This window comes from Rhinolophus sinicus, linkage group LG15 (genome assembly GCF_036562045.2).
Source record: "Rhinolophus sinicus isolate RSC01 linkage group LG15, ASM3656204v1, whole genome shotgun sequence".
NCBI lineage: Eukaryota > Metazoa > Chordata > Mammalia > Chiroptera > Rhinolophidae > Rhinolophus > Rhinolophus sinicus.
This window is the reverse complement of record NC_133764.1, coordinates 2,726,651-2,748,248: the sequence shown is the minus strand read 5'-3', so window position 1 is coordinate 2,748,248 and position 21,598 is coordinate 2,726,651. Positions and strand designations below refer to the sequence as shown.

General features: G+C 48.1%; 1 protein-coding gene and 1 long non-coding RNA gene across 2 annotated transcripts; one reads left to right on the top strand and one right to left on the bottom strand.

Annotated features, from left to right (window-relative positions):
- The first annotated feature begins 1,193 nt into the window (after positions 1 to 1,193).
- ALDH3A1 (aldehyde dehydrogenase 3 family member A1) lies at positions 1,194 to 10,691 on the top strand. The gene is given in 12 exon segments (XM_019757385.2): positions 1,194 to 1,345; positions 4,019 to 4,073; positions 4,075 to 4,185; positions 5,792 to 6,023; positions 6,518 to 6,603; positions 6,852 to 7,060; positions 7,697 to 7,814; positions 8,310 to 8,451; positions 9,115 to 9,281; positions 9,729 to 9,828; positions 10,255 to 10,385; positions 10,482 to 10,691. Coding segments are annotated over 12 exon segments (1,431 nt in total). The 5' UTR covers positions 1,194 to 1,280; the 3' UTR covers positions 10,497 to 10,691.
- Positions 7,754 to 17,784, bottom strand: LOC141568901 (uncharacterized). The gene is made up of 4 exons (XR_012492196.1): positions 17,647 to 17,784; positions 12,941 to 13,115; positions 11,537 to 11,699; positions 7,754 to 8,314 (listed from the first exon to the last, which is right to left on the bottom strand). It is a non-coding gene; the product is annotated as an uncharacterized LOC141568901 (long non-coding RNA).
- Positions 17,785 to 21,598: the final 3,814 nt, after the last annotated feature.

Sequence of the window (21,598 nt, the reverse complement as noted above, 5' to 3'; positions counted from 1 at the left end):
CTCAGATGCTGTTTTCCTCCCGTGGGACCCTTATCTGAGTCCCTGTAGCATCTTGTGCATATTCCAATCACTACAGTTTTCATATTATTTTGAAAATTTCTGTTTATTCCATCATTAAACAAATACTTATTGAGCACCTACTATGTGCCAGACACTGTTCCGGATGCTAAGGCTTACAGCGGGGACAAATCAAATTTTAGTTGGGTTGGGAGGGACAGGTAACAGACAAAATAAGTAGACAAACAGCATGTCAGAGGGTGATAACTGCTCTGAAGGAAGAGGACACAGAATGATGTTGAGAGGTTGGTGCTATTTACCTCAGATTTGAGTAGAGCTACATGGGTGGATATATGGGGAAGGGCATTCCAGCTGGAGGGAGGGGGAGGACAAGAACACATCTTCAGGAGCCTGTAGGCCATCATGGAGAACTTGTGTTTCCCTCCTAGTAAAATGGGAAGTTAAGAGCATCCAAATGCTGACTACAGAACAGCCTGCAGTGGGTGAAGGAGGAAGAGACCAAGAGCCCATGATAGCGGGGGAGGTGTGAGACGTGACAGACTGTGTTTTTTCACATCTGCCTTCACCCCCACTGCATGGCACAAATCAGATGCCCAGCAAACATCTGGTAATAGCAGAAGGAGGGACTTCCAGATTAATTCCTCCCCTAGCATGTCTGGTTTCCTGGGTGACCACACAGAGGGAGATCCCTGCCAGTTATTACTGGTTCTTGGCCTTCTTCTCTGCTATCCAACAAGACAGCAGATCCGAGTATCAGTGGAGAAAGCCCCGTGGCCTGCAGCTCCCAGGGTTGAAGTTCTCTGCCTCAGTGGGGACCTGGCACCGGTGCACATGGCAGAGAGGTGAGAACATACCAGTGCAGTGGTGCATATTCAGGAAGCTGCGTGCACACTCACCATAACTTGTACCTCACCCTGCCAATCTTATGTAACTGGAAAAATCGTGAGAACAGCATCTGGCAATTGCACTTTGGAAATCTGGAAGAAGTCCACACCAGCCTGACTCAATCAGCAGCCCCTACGCCCAGGATAAACACATGCATGAACTCTTTTTGAAGATTGGATGTGAGCCCCACCCAGGCCTCAAAGATACATTGTTGTATTTTAGAAGAGAACAAAATCAGACAACCCCAGGCCTAATCCCCAAAGCTGGCGCTCATAGGGAGGAGCTGCACCCCACATCTGAATACTGTTTTGGTCTTGTTATACAATCTTCCTGGGCAGGACTGCCAGGTCTGACTGGGTGGGGAGAAGGGTCCTTAAATGCATTCCCTCTCAGCTGATATTCATTCCAGGAGCCCCAGTCGCAAGAATAAGCTGAATCAAAGGTAATCCTCTTCCTCCCAGTTCTTTTTTCTCTTAGGTCAGAATATCTAGCTGGAGCCTACACGATGAGTGGGGCCCATCTCTGTGGCTGGTCCTCTCCACCCCCCACTTGCAGTGTTTTCTGAGACTCTTCGGGTTGGGTGTCCTGAGTGTCCAAAGCCCACGTCTGGCAGCTCTGCCACCCCCAGCATTGGGAGATGGAATTCCTGGGGATCAGAGCAGCAGGGGGTGGCAAGGAAATGTGTGAGAAACCCTAATTCACTCCCACAGAAGGCAGCAGAACCCAGTAGTTAAAAGTGTGAGCAGAGGACAGTGGGTTCAAATCCTGACTTTTCCACTTGCTAACTGTGAGACCAAAGACAGCATTTAATGTCTCTTGGCCTCACTTTCCTCATTTATAAAGTGTGTACTCCTAACGGTTCCTTCTTACGGAGGTTTTGAGAATCAAAGGGGATATTGAAGGGGGAACCGTCCACAGAGAAGCCTGGTGGCAAAGTCTGCACAGGTGAGGCGGTCAGGACCCAGGGAGACAGGAAGGTGGACTTCAGCTGCCCCACTGGGGTGCCAGGTGCATTATTAGATGATTTCCGGCTCCACTAATGTTTGTAATAACTGTGAGGTAGCACTATTATAAATGCTGTCCATAGAGGAGGCCCAGGGAGGCTCCTTCTCAGAGACCATGAGTGCTGGAGTTGGGGTGCCAGCCCACCCCATCTCACTCACACCAGACTCTTCTACCATCAGCGTTGGGTGGCAGATGGCCAGAGGTGCTGCCCTGGTTTGACCACACAAGGCTAGGGAGGGATGCAGGACCTTCCTGAAGGACTGTGCGGCTGGGGTCATGATCAGCAGGAGCACATGATCCATGGAAGGCTGGGCCAGGGCTCCCAGTGAGAAGGGTCCCTCCAGCCCACTGGCAACTCTGGGGAGGGGTGCATGGCACCTCCAGGATAGGGGCACCCTGCATGCCAGCAGGGACCCCCTCCTTGTGCAAAAAGCCTTGGGTGGGGGTCAGTACTGTGGAGTGGAGAGGCAGTGGAAGGAATCAAACCATCAGTGTAATTTTAATAGTTTTTCATTTCTTAAAATATGTATGCATTTTTTGGCATGCACTGTATGTGCACATATATATGTATATACACACGGCTATTTCCATTTTTTAAAAAAATTGTATATACCATATACAATAATATATACCATGTATTATATATACCATATATACATATATTTACATACATATATAATATATACCATATATGTAATATATGGTGTATAGGTATACATATATTATATATGGTATATATAATTTCTTGCAAAATGGAAATAGCCTTATTGTGGTGGGTTGTTTTTTTTTTTTTCGTCCTTGTCTTCTGATGCTAGAAGTTATGCAATGTCTGAAAGTGGGTGGACTATCTCTGGGAGGACAGTAAGGAATTGCTGAGGGAGATTAGAGGCTTTTCTCTGTACTCCCTTTTTTAAAATCTTTTACATTTTTTACCATGAGTATGTATTACCTATTACTGATTACTTTTAGTCAAAAAGTTAGCAAATATCTTAAAAAGATACAAGCTCATTGCACAAAAGTCAAAACTACAGAAGATGAAAACAATGATCACCACTAATTCCACCCTACAATCGTTACCATGTGGGGCTGCCCATCTGGCCCTTTCTTGCACGTGCATACACACATACACAGCTGGCACAGAGAGAGTGCCCTTTCTAAAGGTGCTGAAACACTTGCTCTGTCTCTCTCCTAAATACTGCACATTCACCCACCACATAGTTGCAGAGTAGTTTATTTAAATTGTCTCCTGCTGATCAACGTTTAGGATGTTTCCAGTATTTCTCTGTTATAAACAAAATTGATGAACTTTCTTATTCATGAATGTTTAGAAATGTTGTAATTTCTGTAAGCTCCTGAATGTGGACCTACAATGTCAGAGTAACATGTTTTAAAGGATTTTTTGCTAAATGTAGCCAAATGACTCCCAGGAAGAGCCATCCCAATCTGCCAGTATGGTTTCTTGGAATCCCCTCCCACTTTTGTGTGGGTATCTGAAGCTCTGTGAAACCGTTGCTGGCATTTGCACTGTGTCTCACAGGTGTTGCAGGCACACACTGGTTTAAAGACCAAGCCTAGTTCCGTCTGCCAAGCAACCAGTGCTTCTGAGAATAATTGCTTAGTCAGAAGGTGGTGCGGATTATTTTTACACTGGGTTTTCTTTAATCAGCTTGGGCGTGGGATCACAATATAATCTGGGAAGTGGACTGGCTGGGTGTGCACAGCCCCTGGAGTGTTTGCCTGGAAGTGTAACCAGCTTTGCAAGCAAATAGAGGCAGGATAGCCCCAGCGCACTGCCAAGAACCCACCCTCAGCAACTATACTTAGGGTCGCCTGTCACTGCTTCCTAGCCCTCACTGCAGATGAGTTTGTCATCCACTCAGGGAGTTATCCAGAGGGCCAGAGGGTCCAGACATCTGGGTTAGGGAGCTGAGAAGCCAAAAGAATGCCATTTTCCAAGCGCTCCCGGGGATATCTTCCTCTTCCTATAAAATGAAGCTTTGAAGGAGCAGTGAAGATGCTGTCCCCTCGACCCCCAGGTCCCAGTGATAGGACGGGGAGCCAGAGCACAGCCCGTCCTCCTTCCCTGCTCCAAGGTACTGTCTCTTCCCAGGCACCATGAGCAAAATCAGCGAAATCGTGCAGCGGGCCAGAGCCGCCTTCAACTCAGGCAGGACTCGCTCCCTGCAGTTCCGGATCCAGCAGCTGGAGGGGCTGCGGCGCATGATCAAGGAGCGCGAGAAGGACATCGCGGGCGCGCTGGCAGCGGACCTCCACAGGGTGCGATTCCACACACACACACACACACACACAGACACACACACACACAGACACACACAGACACACACACACACAGACACACACACACACAGACACACACACAGCACAACACACACACACACACACACACCTTAAGGGGCAGCACTGCCCTCCCAGCTAGGAGCCACCGCTGCCCGTGGACAGAGCGCGGGAGGTGGGGGGCAAGGATGGGACAGGAATAGGAACAGTCGCTACTTGCCTGTAGCACATCTGCTGTGCCCCTGAAGCTCTGTGCCCAGCTCTTTACAGGGAACTGCACTTAGTCTTCAAAACCCTCTGCAAATGTCAGGACCCTTTTGTAGAGGAGGAAAGTGCGGCTCAAACCATCAGATGCTGAGATGAGGCAGACTGGCCTCTCTTTCCGCCCCATTCGGAGCCCCAGGTCTCCGTCCTCCATGGCAGGAACCCGCAGCTCCTTTCCTCCATCTTTCTGCCATTCCCTCCTGGCTTCACTTGCTTCTCCTTCCGGCCTGGAGCATAATGTCACCCGTTTCAACCATCTTCTGCGGACACGACTTACCGAACTTCCGGTCTCATTCCTCCAGCCCTCGGCCCCACCCAGGGCCACCTGGTTCTCTATACCAGGGAATAGCACAGCTTGACGCCCCACAGGACACCTGCTCTGCATGGCATCTTTCTTCCCGCCCCCCCTCCATCCCTTACCCTAAGCAAAATCAGACATCTCCAAATTTTCAAGCCCTTTACGTTGATGCCCCCAAGACATCAGGGACCTGCTTCCACTTTTCCATCTCACCTTGGAGCAGGGCAGAGGGCCCTTTGCTGCTGTATTTTTTAATCTCTCAAGATTTCTCATATTAAAACAATAAACTAAGACAATGAGAAAACACACTGTTGATTTCAAAATTGTTTGGCTCTTCACAATCAAATTTCATGGAAGAGCTGTATATTCTGCTGTCTGCACTGCCTCCCCACCCCTCCAAGAGGATCCCAGCACCTACTCCCTCCCTTCCCTGGCTGAATTTCTCCTGGGTTTTCTCCTAACTCTTTGGCAGCCTCTTTCTTGTATCCACTTCTTGAAGGTGGTCTTAGGGCTCTTTCAAGGATTCAAGTGTCATTTTAATCTGTAAGTGTTCCGGGCACTCACTGGATTGACTCCCCTCCACTCATCAATGACCTTCAAATCACTGCCCAGGTCTGAGATACCTGTAGGCACTTTAAACTCAACACCTTCAAACCTGCCTGGATCGCCAGTACTGCAGAAAGGGGCCCTAGCAGACCCACTACCCCAATGGCTGCTCCTCAGCTCTGTACTCCATGTGTCTTCTCTGGCCCTGCCCCCTGGGAGCCCATGGTGAATGTCTCCTGTTACCCTGGCAGCTGAACATGCCCAGCTCTGTTCAACATGCCCACCCAACAGCCCTAGGAGGTACAGATTATGCTCCTATTTTGCAGACTGGAAGACTGAGGTTAGGAAAGGGTAGGCAGGTTCATTCAGGGTCACAAAGCTAGGGAGCAGTAAGCCAAGACCCACACACACGGCCAGCCCCGGTGATTCCTTGCTCATAGCTCTGGGACCGGTAAGCTCACAGGAGCCCTCTCACCATAGAACGAATGGAATGCGTACCAAGAGGAGATAGTGTACAGCCTGGAGGAGGTTGAGTATGCGATCAAGAATCTTCCGGAGTGGATTTTGGATGAGCCCACAGAGAAGACTGCCCAGACCCAGCAGGATGAATGCTACATCCACTCAGAGCCCCTGGGTGTAGCCCTTATCATTGGCACCTGGAACTACCCCTTCACCCTCACCATCCAGCCCATGGTGGGAGCCATTGCTGCAGGTACCATGGGCCCCCTTCTGGGAGGAGAATCACGAAGGATCACAGTGCCCTACTGGGGAGTGAGGCCAGGGGAGCTCGGGCCTTTGAGAAAGTAGGTCCTGGGGTCAAGTAGTGGTCTGTCTTTCACAGGAGACTGCAGGAACTAAACTATTTAGCAAGGCTTCCTGGGGCCCGAGGCTGAGCCAGGCTCAGATGTCTATGTAGCGCCCCTCCCTGGCCATGTGTGGGGGCTGGACAGCCCTCAGCTAAGATGTGTCAGGGTTTTCTTGCCAGTCAGTCCGCTCTGCTTGGGCCCAGAATGTTTCTCTCCCCTTCTCCTTCTCTCTCCTCCCTCATTTCATCAACTGCATGGGGCAGGTGGTGTGGCTCCTGTGGCATGTGCCCATAGCTCTTCTGTCCACTCTTCGGAGGACACAGAAGATGGAGGGAGCCTCCAGGCTTGGTCACTGGGAGCGCAGAGCATTGGGCACACCCTGACTTCCTGTGCTCTGCAGGGAATGCAGTGGTTGTCAAGCCCTCGGAGGTGAGCGAGAACATGGCAAACTTGCTGGCCACCATCATCCCTCAGTACCTGGACAAGGTGAGCTGCTCTCCACGGCACAAGGAGAACTGTGTTGGGGCCAGGTCTCTGGGGTTGAGAGACAGTGATTTCTTGCAGCACGGGGCCAAGGCATGGGTGGAGGTGAGGACAGATGGCCTCTCCCACTGGGGTGAACAGATCCCTTGAGTCATGGTCAAGAGAGGGGGTCTACTTGGTGGTGGCTGCCCAGACATGGTGAGGAGGGTCTGTGGTATTTTCTGAGCTTTTCCTCTCTCCTCACATGGAAGGATCTGTACCCAGTGATTAATGGGGGTGTCTCCGAGACCACGGAACTGCTCAAGGAAAGATTTGACTACATCCTGTACACCGGGAGCACTGGTGTTGGGAAGATTATAATGACTGCCGCGGCCAAGCACCTGACCCCCGTCACACTGGAGCTGGGGGGAAAGAGCCCTTGCTATGTGGACAAAGACTGTGATCTGGACATTGCTTGCAGGTGAGGAGGCTTGGTGTTCCTGCGCTGGAGTGGTCCACTAGCTGCCTTCCAACTCATGTGGACCGCAGTTCCACTCTGAGTGACATAGACACTGTCCCTGTCCTCATAGTGCCTGAAGTCCTGGGCAGGAGTTTCAGGGAGGGGGTGGAGTAGGGGGTACCATGTTCACAGAAGAGGTATGGGCAGTCCAGGAAGGCTTCCTGCAGAGGAGAGGTCAAGCCAGAGCTCTCCCCAACTTCCATATCTCATGTGCATGGCCTTCTGGGGTGTGGGGACCCCCAGCAGTGGTGACACCTGGCTGTGCAGGACTCAAGGGCATGAATGGAGGGCACAAAGGCTACCCACCCCAGCAACTCCCTACCAGTCAGTGATGAGGTGTAGGTGTGTGGTGCCACAGGCCCCTGTGAACATGTTCAGGGACACAGGACTGCTCAGTCTGTTATCTAGAAGCCAGTGGGCCACTTAGGGAGCCCGCTGGAAAGCTCACAACCTCTGGTTTCTGCTGACCAGAGAGAGAGCTCTCCTCCAGCACTCAGCCCCTTGTGCCTTGATCTTGAGCTGATGGAAAAAGGTGCTTCTTTTAGGGAGCCTCCCATGTCTTGAAGAATGCTAGAGTCTAATCTGGGATTTTCACAGACGCATCGCCTGGGGGAAATTCATGAACTCTGGCCAGACCTGCGTGGCCCCCGACTATATCCTCTGTGATCCCTCCATCCAGAACCAAATTGTGGAGAAGCTCAAAAAGTCCGTGAAAGTGAGTGTTGGCCCACGGTGGGTGAGTGAAAGGCTGCAATGTAGAGAGATGGGTGTGGACTTGAGAAAACACTGGACTTTTTTTTCTGATCATGGAAGTCATTCACACTCACTGTAAATAATTTGGAAAAGATTAAAAAGCATAAAGAAGGAAAAATGCTCCACCCAGAATCCCACCACCCAAAGACAGTCACTGCTAGCTTGTTGGTATGTTCCCTTCCACTTTCTGTGAACATACACAGTTGTTCCTGATGTGATGTCCAGACATCTGTGCAAATATTTCTTTCAAGCATAGCTGTCTCACAGCACTTCATATGCCATGAAAATTGTGGAGCGCCTCAGATGTTTTGGCAGCCAAGTAGTTCTTGGTGTCACTGTGCCATCATCCACTGCACTGGCTGGGTGGAGCCCATGTGCTGTCCCAGGCCAGGGTCGCCGGTGACCTCGAAGCTTTTGGCTGTGTCCTTACCTAAAGGCTGTCACCTCTTCTCCACAGGAGTTCTATGGGGAAGATGTCAAGAAGTCTCGTGACTATGGAAGAATCGTTAGCTCCCGCCACTTCCAGAGGGTGATGGGCCTGATAGAGGGCCAGAAAGTCGCCTATGGAGGAACTGGGGACGCGGCCACCCGATACATAGGTGTGTGTGCTCACCCTTTGGAAAAGCACCACCTGCCCACCTGCTGGGTAACCAGGTCCCCAAAAGTTGGCTGCAAGTGAGCACAGATACTTGAAGAGCAGACAACCCTGTGGAGGGTAGAAATTGCTTTCACCAGTGGGCCTGGGGTGGGCTTTGGGGCTCTCAGTGGGCAGGGGCTGGGCACAGCTCCTGGGAAGCCCCACCCGAGCCCAGAAGCTCCTCTCCCCACAAGGCCCAGAGAGCAGCTTCATTGCCCCACCCCTGCAGTGTCAGCAGGGAATTCAGACAGCAGAGGCCACAAGAGCTCCAGGTGTGCAGAGCTGGAGGGGTTCCCCATGCCTAGGCTTGAGGGTCACTAGATGGGGCCCAACTTGCCCTCCAACTTGCCAGGAGACTAAAGGGCTCTGGCAGGGGCTCAGGTAGCCAGACGGGTGCAGTGCCTGCCCCCTTGAGGTGTAGACCCAGGGCACCTTCCCATACAACTTAGTCTATCGTTCTCCCCAAAGTCTTCCAGGATGAAGCTCGGGCAGGTGGGGGCTTCATCCCTGCCCCTCTCTAAGCCTCGGCAGGCTTATCCAAAAAGGAGTTGAAGGAGGAAGCCTAGACTTGCCAGGCAGGCAGAGGTCTCAGTGCAGGCTGACTCTGACTTGTTTCTTGCCTCAGCGCCCACCATCCTCACAGACGTGGACCCCGAGTCCCAGGTGATGCAGGAGGAGATCTTTGGGCCCATAATGCCCATTGTGTGTGTGCGCAGCCTGGAGGAGGCCATCCAGTTCATCAACCAGCGTGAGAAGCCCCTGGCTCTCTACGTGTTCTCCCAAAATGACAAGGTGGGCCTGGGGTGCCCTCTTCCCAGGGTTCTGGAGCTCCTGGGCACTCATGCAAATAGGACCCTAGGGTCCACAGACCTCATCTCAAATCCCAGCCTTCTCACTCATTGCTGTGTGACCTTGGACCAGTCACTTAACCTTTCTGAGCCCCTTTCTTCTCAGCTCTGAAATCAGGACAGTAGCATCCATCCCAGAGCATTGAATGAGATGATCATTGACATAGTGCCTTGTGTGCAGTCATGGGAACTGTTGCTATTACTGTTTCCCCACCTAATACTTGATATGTGGAGAGAGTGGGAGACCCCAATAGAGGCTTGGGGGGAGCAAACCATGACTGGGGCTCTGCCTCTACCAGCTCACATCCTTGAGGCCTCCAGATGCACCCAGAGGAGGGCTTGGGATGTCCTGGGGCAGGAGACTGAGGCCGGGGAATGGGTGCTGTTGCAGGTGATTAAGAAGATGATTGCAGAGACCTCAAGTGGTGGGGTGACAGCCAATGATGTCATAATCCATTTGTCCGTGCACTCTCTGCCCTTTGGGGGCGTAGGTGAGTCTGGGGCAGAGCTCACTGCCTACCTGCTCCCTGCAGGTGTCCTTTCTACCCCTGGACTGGGAATTCAGGAGGGGCCAGAACAACCCTAGGCCTCAGGCTCCCACTAACCTCTCCTGTGTGGGCCTCTGGCCTCTGCCAGCACATCTATCAGCCACACTAAACCTTGAGACCCTGGAGGACCCTGGTGTCCTGGGCCTGTTTCATGGAGGCCCTGAGAGAGGCAATACCAGCTAGAGTCCACACAGCTGTCTAATAGCATAGCTGGGATTAAACTTGTCTTGGGCACTTTCTCTGTTGTCCCCAGAATGGACACCAGGGGAGGGGGATGACCTAGGGATCGGCCAACCCTGGGAGGGTCAGTTGTAGGCATGGTCTGGGGGTCGCAGGGCCCCCTGGACCTGAGCGTCTCCTCCCCCACAGGAAACAGCGGCATGGGAAGCTACCATGGCAAACACAGCTTCCACACCTTCTCCCACCGCCGCGCTTGCCTGGTGAGGTCTCTGCTGAAGGAGGACCCCCTCAAAGGCAGATACCCACCAAGCATGGCTAAGGTGAGATGTGGTAGGGGTGCTGTTAGGAAGACCAGGCTGCTGGGAGACTGGTCCTGCACAGGACAAGGTACTCACTGCCCTGTGTTTTCCTCACAGATGATGCGTCACTAAAGCTGCTGCACCTGGCCTCCTTGTGCTCTGCCCTCGCTCTGCTCTCCAGTCCCTTGGAGAATTGCTCCTAAAGCCCCCCTTTTGCTACTCTGTGGATCAGTGCACACCTCCACACCCATTTGTCCCTAGGCCTCACTTCCCCAAATCCCGACCCCCTTACTGGACATGGAAGACAAATAAAATTTTCCAAGTGAATGAATGAGTACGCGTGCATGCTTCTTTTGCAGCCCTGCACCCACCCATCTTCTCCAGTTCTAGCCCATGCCCCCACGCCCATTGTTCTGACAAGCAGTGAAGAGCTACTCAAAGACACACCTTAGCCCCCACCCCCTGACCCAGGCCTCTTGGCAAGAGGCACTGGTGTCCAGGAGGTGTTTGTGTTCCATCTAGACTTTGGGACGGCAGCTCCGTTTTGGGTACTGCTCCTGGGGCAGAAGGACAGGAAGCCAGGTTAACCTCAGGATCCACAGTGCCCAAAAGCTTTTTGCCAGGCAGCATCTGGGTCCAGGAGTCTGGCCTTAGGAATCTGAGGAACTGGGACAGGGTCCATTGATGACAGTCTGAAGTAGGACTTTGGTCAGAGCAGGAGCCAAAAATCAGCCCAACCTGGCCAACAGGTGAGTGGGGACAGGTGGGGAGAGGCCTGCTAAAGCTGGCAGGCCTGCCAAGTCCATCAGCAGAAACTCCTTCCCCACAGCTGATATGACAACTATGGCTGGCCAATCTTTGGAATGAGTGTGATGGCACTCACAGGAGATTTCACTGTGAAGCACAGCTGACCCCATGCTGCCATCACAAGGTGTGCCAGGCCCTGCCTCAGGACCCTAGCCATCCATTCCTCCCACAACTGCACCAAGTGTCCATGCTCACAGCAAAGGCCAACCCTCCACTTGGCCAGGACCCCTGCCTCTCTCAGAGAGGGGAAAGGGGGGGGGAGAAGAGGAGGAAAAGGGAGGGGGGGGAACGGAGGCGGAAGAAGGGGAAAAATAATAAAATAAAGGAAAGGATCTTTCTCCCCTCCTTTTACTTAGAGCACTTACTTTAGAAAATTTTCATTGCACGTTCTTCCTCGGTCTCTTCCAAATCTTGTTAGAAGCTAAATAAGCCTCTAGCCAGCTTTAAAAGACAGGAATGTCTTTCTCAGGGACCTGGGAGCCATCTCTTTGACAGGCAAACATCAAGGCAGACAGGGACTCCTATTGCCTATGGGAGGGTAGGACCAGTTGGTGATGCCTTTTTGTAGAATTAGTTCCTTTGGTAAAGTTATAAGCTTGTTTTTCCTCTGGATAATGCCCATTAGCTAACACAGATAGTCTCCCTGATTACCAGGTAAAGTTAGGATGAACTATGTGTGACCAACGGTGTTGTCCTCTTACTGGAGGAATAGTTAGCATTTATCGTGAGAACATGCGTACTGCCTGGCTGTATATACAGGGGTGAAATTTCTTTCTGTCTTTGTAATCTCTTAGCAGATTGCCTCTGATGTACACCACATTCTGTTTGCATGCCTAGTCAGCAATAAAAGTATTTTCTTTCTCTACTCTTTGATAGAGAGGTTTTCTGGTTTGGAAGATTTGAGTTTTAATTATATTCCCCCAACACTACCCTCTGTGGCCTGCCACTGCACGTAGAAGAAATCCTCAAGTCCACAAATTGCCCTGCAAGGCACTGTATGATCTGAGCTCTGCCTTATTCTCTGACATCAGCTGGTACCTCAAAGCCCCCACTCAACACATATAGCCACCCACAAGCCTTTCCCTTCCTCGGGGTTTGGAACCCTCTCCTAGATTTTTTCATCACAACTTCTCATCACACCTGTCTCAGCTCAAACCCTGTCTGCCCAATCCTTTCCCCATTCACTGTGTATCACTTACCTGCTTTGTTTGCTCCAAAAGGCTTATTATAATCTGTCCTTATCTTGTTGATTTGTTTATGTTTATTGCCTCTCCCCATGAAAATACAAGCACTGACTTTTGTCTGATGTATTCACTCTTAACCCTTAGAGGCTAGAACCATGACTAGCACATAGTAGGTGCTCAACAGACATTTAAGTAAATGAATGTAAGTGGCATCATTGGTGTTTTGTTGCTCTGAATCTCCCCCAGCCCCATTCTGCCATCTTTTTATCTGAAATAACCTTATTTTAGATGAATACAAGCTCACAGAGGCAGGGCCAATTGTGGGGTAAAGCAGCCCAGAAGTTTAAACCATAGTAACAACAAAGACAATATCCTGATCAAAGACAGCATGTCCACAGTCATCGCTCTGATCAATGAAAGCAGAGCCACCCCCAGGCCAGAAGTGAAAGGAAGAAGAAAGCACTGGCTGGCCCCCACCTCCTTCTCTCCTTCACCCCGACCTGCCAGCAACCCTGTAGTAAGGGTTGTAAACCCATTTACAGATTAGAAAACTGAAGTTCGGGAAGTAATGTCACTTGGACTCACTGTGCCAGGTACAGGTGCTGAGTCTCTGGAGCATCTCTGTCTTCCTGACACCACAGATCATGACACTTCCAGTAACATTTGAGTGGCTCCTCAAAACCTTTGCGTGAGGAGCTGTTGAGAGAACTGGAAATCCTCACTTGTAGAAGAGCTGGCTCAGGGTTTCCAAAGACCTGATCTGAGTTTTTCCAGAAGGAAAAATTAGAGCACAGGGGTAAAAATCATACTCATCTCTCTTTTTCCTTCCCCTTCCTTTTCGTTGCATCCTTCTCCTCTTCCTTCTTCTCCTTTTTCTATTTACAATGATTATAACACAATCTACAATATAACCTGTTTTATTCATACTGTCCCAAAGCTGGCCTGTTCCGGACTAATACTATTTCCAAACTAGATTTGAACTCAAAAGAAAACAATTGAAAAAACAACTTGATCTTGCCCCAACACAGCACTGTCATTCAATCTCCTGTTTTTCCTTTCTATTTTTTTAATTTGATAAAGGAATGGGCTGAAAAAAATTTGCACAATTATGAGTCAAATTTTCTAAACAATTGCTATTGTCCAAAACATAAATGGCCAAGACTCGTCAAAGTCACGTGTTACCAAGAGAAAGCAGGTGACATTTCTGAGTTGCTCATCCATCCACATCTGAACAGAGTACATGAAAGGGCACTGGATGACCCAGTAGCTACAACCTTAGTAAATCATTGTTCGGTTGCATTTTCCAGTTCTTTCTAGAGTTTAGATTCTCAGATAAAAACAACAACCACAAAAAAAAAAAGAAACAAAAAACAATAAAGAAAAACCCAACACAATCTGCTGTAGTCAGTCTTTTCCAAATTATAAACTTTGGTTGTTGCTATAAAACAGAAGGGAAGATTTTTCAACTCATTTGTTCATTCAACAAATATTTATTGAGTGGGCTGTTCCAGATACTGGGGATGATGGTGGAAGAAACAGCAGGCCTTGGGTGTCCACCTTAGCAGAGGAAAGGAGGGCTGGAGGTTACACAGCAGATCACTTTCACTCACATCCCATTGGCCAGGACTACTCACAGTTAAAAGGCTGCTGGGAAATGTGGAAGAACATTGTGACTTTTTGAGCAGCAAATGTCGCTGTCACATGGACAGAGACAGAAAATAAACATATCGTATGAATAAACAGACAAAAACCTACCTGAAAAAAGGGCAGGGTAAGCAGATAGTGAAGAAGCTACTGGCATTTAGAGATGACCAGTTGAGAAGTTGACTGAGGGAAAGGTTCATCATGCAAGTCCTGCTACAGGCCTTCGACAGCTAACTTGGACCTGCAGTGACTCTTGTCCCTCTGTCCCCCAGGCTGGGCCTGCTGCCATTCCAGGCCTCCTCTGACCATCTCCAGAGCCCTGCACACCACCATCAGGATTCCACTCTTGATCCCTGGTCATCTCTAAAGGTAAGATGATGGGAAATCCACCATCTCACACTCCAGAAGTATGGACAGAGGGCAGAGGCTAGCTGTGGACTCCCAACCCCAGCTCTGCCTCTGCGGTTCTCTTGGCTCTGCCTCTTCTTGAGGGCATGCATTGCCTTCAGGCCAACAGCAGGATGGCCCATTTTCCGACTCTCCTACTTTCCCAGAATTTCTCTGGAGTCACCTTGACTTGCTTGAACTGACCACATGGATTTGGTGAGTGTGGCAGTGGCATTATTGCCCAAGCAGAGTTCACCCCTCCTTCCTTGCTAACAGATTCCCCATTTTGTTTGAACACTCACCTCCAGGAAAGGTGACTTTGTCCCCAGCTCAGAGATAAGTCCCAAATAGTCTAAATCAATAGGTCCTTAACTCTGGTGACACCCTAGAATATTATAATAATTTTGGGAACTTAAAAAAACACTAATGCCCAGGATATTGAGCTTAACATTTAAAAAAAATAGATTTTATTTCTTATGACAGTTTTAGGTTCAAAATTGAGTTGAAAGTACAGAGATTTACCAAATACCTCCTACCCCACCCTGCACATGCACAGCCCCCCCCCCCACTATCCACATCCCTCCTCAGAGTGGGATATTTGTCACAATCGATGAACTTACATTGATACATCATCATGATAGCATAAATATACATCATAAATCCTGAGTTTTTGACTCTATGTTCCAAGGTGGAGCCTGGACATTAATCACTTTTTTTAAAGTTCTCCAAGTGATTTTAATATACTGTGAGGGTTGAGAGCCCCTGACATAAGCCAATAATGCAGTGTGTTTTCCTGACCAACGATTAGTTAAGGATGAGCGTGTGACCTAGTTGTGGGCAATAGAGTCTGAGGGGAAGTCTACTCAGGAACTCTGAGAAAGGTTTCTTCCAGATGAAAACAGAAGCACAAGAAGGGATGACTCCTCTTCTTAGAGGACAGTGTGTCTAGACGTGACACTTGGCATAGTGCAGACACCTTGTGACCACAAGGACAGCCCGCCTGAGGATAAGCAGTCCTACTGAGGACAGTACGGCAGAAAGATGCAACTTGGCTCCTCGAAGATGTGACTAAGCTACTGGAGCTACCCTATCTTTGGACTCTGTTATATGTGAAAATAAATTGTACCCCCTTCCACCTTTTTAAAAACCATTTTGAAGTGTTTTCAGTTATTTACATTTGAACGCATCCTAATAGATGGAGGGCATCAACCATTTTTCCCAGGACAGACTCAATCTCCTCCCCTTCCCTCAGCTGGTATCTGTCTCTCCTCCTCTTGCCTCTTGGTCCACTCCTGTTCCAGGGTCTTCCAAGCAGGGCCGGTTTGTTCCCTTACCTGAGACACTGCTCATGCTTCCCAGCAGTTATTCCACTCTGGTGTCCCCTCCCTAGTCCCGCAAGCAAATGTCAGCTAGGCCTCCTGATTCTAAACACCCATGTACATCGATGTGCTCATGCCTGAGTACTCTGAATCAATGGGAAACGGCAGAGGCAGGAGCCTCTGGTGTTGGCCCAGCTTTGCCTTTTGTTTGCTCTAGGACTGTATCAGCCAGGTCAGAACAGGAAATGAAAACCACTGTAGATATTTCCAACAGAAAGAGAATCACAAAGGGAATTAGGTCTCTACAAAATCAGGGAAGGGCTGAGCATCCAAGAATGACTCCCAGGATGAATGATAACTGCCTACCAGGAGAGTTACCCCACCCCCCAGCCCCTTTTGCTTGAGGAATCAAAGCCCACCTCTGTTACTCACTGTCGTGGACTGCGAAGTGAAACTGCCACAGTGACTACCACTTGACCCTGACAAAAGTGGTGACTAGACACATGATGTCTGGTGCAGAAAGCTCTACGTGTCCATGCCCTTATTTATCAACCCAACCAGTCAAATCTTAACAAGTGTGTCTAACAGACAGAACTTAATGCTCACCTAGAACCTTGGCTGCAAATCTTAGAAATCTAGTTTTTAGCTTTCTGGCCACTGCTACATAGAAAGCTACTACTGTGTTTCCCCCCAAAAAAGACCTAGCTGGACAATCAGCTCTAATGCATCTTTTGGAGCAAAAATTAATATAAGACCTGGTATTGTATTGTATTGTATTGTATTGTATTGTATTGTATTGTATTGCATTGCATTGCATTGCATTGCATTGCATTGCATTGCATTGCATTGCATTGCATTGCATTACATTATATTATATAAGACCCAGTCTTATAGTATAGTAAAATAAGACAGGGTCTTACATTAATTTTTGCTCCAAAAAACGCGTTAGAGCTGACAGTCCAGCTAGGTCTTATTTTGGGGGAAACACATTATCAGGGAGTGGGAATGAATGCTGAGCCAGTTGACCTCAGGCAACACTGTGAACTTAGGGCTAATTGCTCAGCCTCTTTGAGCCTTTCTTTGATCACTCAATAGTTACAGTATCAACGCATACCTCCCAGGATTAGTGTGAGGATTAAATGAGATAATGCACATAAAGCACTTGGCATAGCGATTTATCAAGGGCTAATTAATGATACTTCCTTCTAGCTCTTTGATTCTCTAAGCCTGAGTTAGATCTCTTACTCTGAAATAAGTCCCAGAGATCACTTGTTTGGTGGAGAGTTTGCAGAAAGTTTAGAGCGAATGGCCTTGAGAGGGTAGCCCACTTATGGCCACCGACAACCCACGCCCTCTCTCAGCTCCAGCCTCCCTGGCCATGCTGTCCTCTGGGCTCCTTGTGGGCTGTTCAGCCATGCCAGCAACTGTTTGACTCTCCAGCCAGGGTGTTTGTTATATAAGCTGAATCTTTTACTTTGTTTATACAAAATTTTGAAAACAGCAACTGGGTGTGGCCATGCTGCATAACTCCTAAAGACAACAGAGATTGTTTGGGCAGGCAAAGCAGCCACAGGCAGAGCAGCTGCGTAGGCTCACAGTCAGGTCTAGCAGGGCAGGAAGCCACTGGCAGTCTCTCGGGCAGCGCACTCCAGAACCCCGAGTGCCTGGAGGAAGCCACGTACTCTGGGATGTACAGCTTCCAACCATGCTCACTACAGGACTGGGCCCTCTGCCTCTGCTTCCCTGCCTGACAGTGAAGTTCTCTGCTGTTCTCTGATGGCAGCACTTCACTCTGCCAGACACTGAGTGAGCTGGGAGCTTACTCTAGGCTTCTGTCAACACTTTGGACAGGCCTCAGCCTCTTAGCAAAACAGGAAGAGAGGGAGGCACAGCAGGCTGGGAGGGCAGGGAGGGCAGGGGTCTGTCGGAAGCTGTTCTCACCTGTGTGGCTTGACCCAGGCTTCTAAATCAAGAGATGGGGAGCAAATTCATATCCTTTGTTCCCTCACATGAGAATGGTGCCTTGTAGTTGCCAAGCTTCCAAAATACCTGCCTTGCCCGTCCTGGGAACGCTGCTCAGTCCTGGTCACAGAGAACTGCAATCACAGAACATCTTCCCTTTGAACCAGGGCCAGACGTGAGCACATAAGTCCTCATGTGACTTTCTGGGAAATAAATGTTTGTGCTAGTAACTATTGTGCTTGAGAAAGACAATGGCCCTTTGTTCCCAAAAGCCTGTCTGCCTGGGAGGAGTTTACAGGGTTGGGAACTGGTAGAAACATGAATAACACCTTTTCTATCTTGGGAAGGTAAAGGGGTGAGACCAGAGACCTAGTCCCCGCTAGATGCCCTGGCGGGAGGAGTGACTGAGCCTTCTTGAGCATTCCAATGCTGAGTTTTTTTTTCAGAGAACAGTTGCTAGACAGAGAGAAAAAAAGTTTTCTTATTTCTGCTCCAAACCTGTGCTCAGTATGATGTATGTTGGAGAGACAACTGCAGAGCACACATGCTATTACTCCTCTATCCCACGCCCACGCAGACATTGGGAGTTGATCACAGCACTCTTTTCTGCTGAATGGTCTGAGGTTCACAGTACAGCAGTGCAAGGAAACACACCCAATGGTGCAGAACGTACAGGCTGGAGAAAAGCTCTTTGCCACCCCAGATGTAGTAGAAAGAACATGTAGTTTGGAGGTGATACAAACCAGCCTCATATTATTTGGGCAAGAACTTTATTTCTCTGATTTGGTTCTCTCATTTGTAAAATGGAGATTAGCATATCTACCTACCTGAAAAGATCCGTACTAGAGCTAATGAGATAATGTGTCTAATGCTGCTGATCCAGTTAGCACATAATGGACAGACACCTCTACCTACATATACCATTACATCAACACATACACTCCACACAAACATATTCTACAGAAAATCTGCAGGGATCAAAATGCCACAAGCCAAGCTCAAGTTTTCTTGAGTCGTGTTCTTCTACTCATATTCCTTCTCTTTCTTCTCCTTCAAAAAGATTTGTTATGCAACAAAATTTGTTATGCAGATTATTTAACTTACTTAAGAAAAGAAATGCAAGAATTTTGCAGTGTTCATTAACATAAAGGTAAAGTCTGGGTGATTTATAAATTAGTTTCATCTAGTTTATATCTCTAAAACATCAGGAGTAAAGGACCAGAATTTAAGGAAGGAAGAAAGAGAAGAAACCCTAACATCTGTTAAGTGTTTTCTGTGTTCCTTGTACTTCCATATATGTTAATTCATTTATTTCTGTATCAATACTTTCTGTGAGGTTTTATTATTATTTTTTATTTTAATTGTGGTAAAATACACATAATATAAAATTAATCATCTTAAACATTTTAAAGCTCAGTAGTGTTAATTACGAGTATATTCACATTGTTACGCAATCAATCTCCAGAACTCTTTTATGTTGCAAAACTGAAATTCTGTGTTCATTAAACAACTCCCCATACCCCCTCTCCCTAGCTGTTTACAACCATCATTCTACTTTCTGTCTCTATGAATTTGACTACTGTAGGGCCCTCATACAAGTGAGATCATACAGTGTTTGTCTTTTTCTGATGGCTTCTTTCATTTAACATAATGTTTTCAATGTTCAGAATGTTCACATGTTGTGTGGTACATGTCAGAATTTCCTTCTTTTTAAGGATGAATACTACATTCACTGGATGTACAATTAAGTTCGCAAACTTGTTGCAATGATGTTGCTAAACTTTTTTGATATCAGAGGGATTATTCATTATGAATTTGTACCAACTGGACAAACAGTTCACCAAGTTTACTATTTGGAAGTGCTGAAAAGGCTGCGTGAAAAAGTTAGACGACCTGAACTTTTTGCCAACAATTCATGGCTCTTGCATCACGACAATGCACCAGCTCCCACAGCACTGTCTGTGAGGGAGTTTTCAGCCAGTAAACAAATAACTGTATTGGAACACCCTCCCTACTCACCTGATCTGGCCCCCAATGGCTTCTTTCTTTATCAGAAGATAAAGGAAATATTGAAAGGAAGACATTTGGTTGCTATTCAGGACATCAAGGGTAATACGATGACAGCTCTGATGGCCATTCCAGAAAGAGTTTCAAAATTGCTTTGAAAGGTGAACTAAGTGCTGGTGTCAGTGCATAGCTTCCCAAGGGGAGTACTTTGAAGGTGACCACAGTGATATTCAGCAATGAGGTATGTAGCACTTTTTCTAGCATGAGTTCATGAACTTAATTATCAGGCCTCGTATATACCATATTTTGTTTATCCTTTCATCCACCAATGGACACTTGGGTTGCTTCCACCTTTTGGCTATTGTGAGTAATGCTGCTATCAACATTGTGTACAAATATCTGTTTGAGTCCCTGTTTTCAACTCTTTTGGGTATATATGCAGAAATGGAATTGCTGGGTCATATCCTATCTATGTCACATTTCATTACAAAGGAAGAACAAGCTAAAGAAAGTAAGTGACTTGCCCCAAGGTCAACATAGTAAGAAAGTGGCAGAATCAGAATGTAACCCAAATTTAGTTTAACTGAGCTTAAATGACATATTCCCTTTCTCCTGTTAAAAGGTATATTAAGAATTAATTATCATAGTTTATTTGAGCAAAAGTCTATTCAAATCAGGCAGTACCAAACCAGAAGTGATAGGAGCACTCCACTGACAGGAGCTAGAAGAAAGACTTATAGAGAAGAGGCAGAAGCAAAGGAAGGAAATTATTTGATTGACTATAGCTTAAGCCTTTGCCTTATTTGGAAGTATCTCATTGGCTGTTTTAATTGGTGTTCTCAGGTTTTTATTTCTTAACCTTAAGACATTAATAGGTTTAGGTTTTGGTTTGCTTCAGTAGGCTGCTAAGGTATTAGAACCACCTCAGTCTAATGGCCTCCTTGTTTAATCAATTTAACACTCCCTTGAGCAAACGCTGTGTTCAACAAACTGCCTTATGAAAGGTGTCCATGTAGGCCAGCACGGTGGCTCAGGTGGTTGGAGCGCCGTGTTTCCTAACGCTGAGGTCGCCGGTTTGATTCCCACATGGGTCAGTGAGCTGCGCCCTCTACAGCTAAGATTGTGAACAACAGCTCTCCTTGGTGACCAACAGCCTCAGCGAGGGGGAACACAAGGCTCAAAATACCAGCATGGGCCAGGGAGCTGTGTCCTACACAACTAGACTGAGAAACAACGGCTTGAACCAGAGTGGGGTGGGGAGGCAGAAGAAGGTGGGGAAAAGGGGGTTACACGTATGAGGAATAGTGGGGATGTCCTCTCTTCTCCCAGGCTGGCAAAGGGTCTTGCTAGGGGTCTGGAAGCATTCTTCACCCTTCATGTTAGGCAGCCTCTCTCCTTAGCAAACAAGACCCATGTGCTTAGCAAGACCCATGTGAAGAACAGTAGGGCCAGGGTTTGCTCACTGCAGTAATATGAAGACACAGAGACTGGGGGTAGGGAGAGAGCTGGAAGTATAGACCACCTAACAGGCCACATAGTCAGGGGTCATGAGGTTGCAAGGAACAGACCTCCACTCAGATCATCTCAAGTAAAAAATGAAGATGTAAGGATATAGCATCATCTCATAGGAAAAAGGAAGTAGTGCTAGGCCACATAATGACAAGAAATGGAAAGACGATGAAAAAAGCAATAACTGAATGAATGATACCGTGGCCCTTCTCTCAGGGGGCTATAGGGTCTCCCATCTCTGCCTCTCACTGGGGTCTGCCCTTCTCTTTTCTCCTTCCAAATTGGCTGCCTCTGATATCTCATTTCTCCTGTTCCTGTTTAGTTTGGGATTTCATACAGTTTTGCCTAGGCCTGGCATGCTCCAGGTTCCCCAAGTCTACAAGAAACTATAGTCTCCATCCCCGCCTGCCTTCTT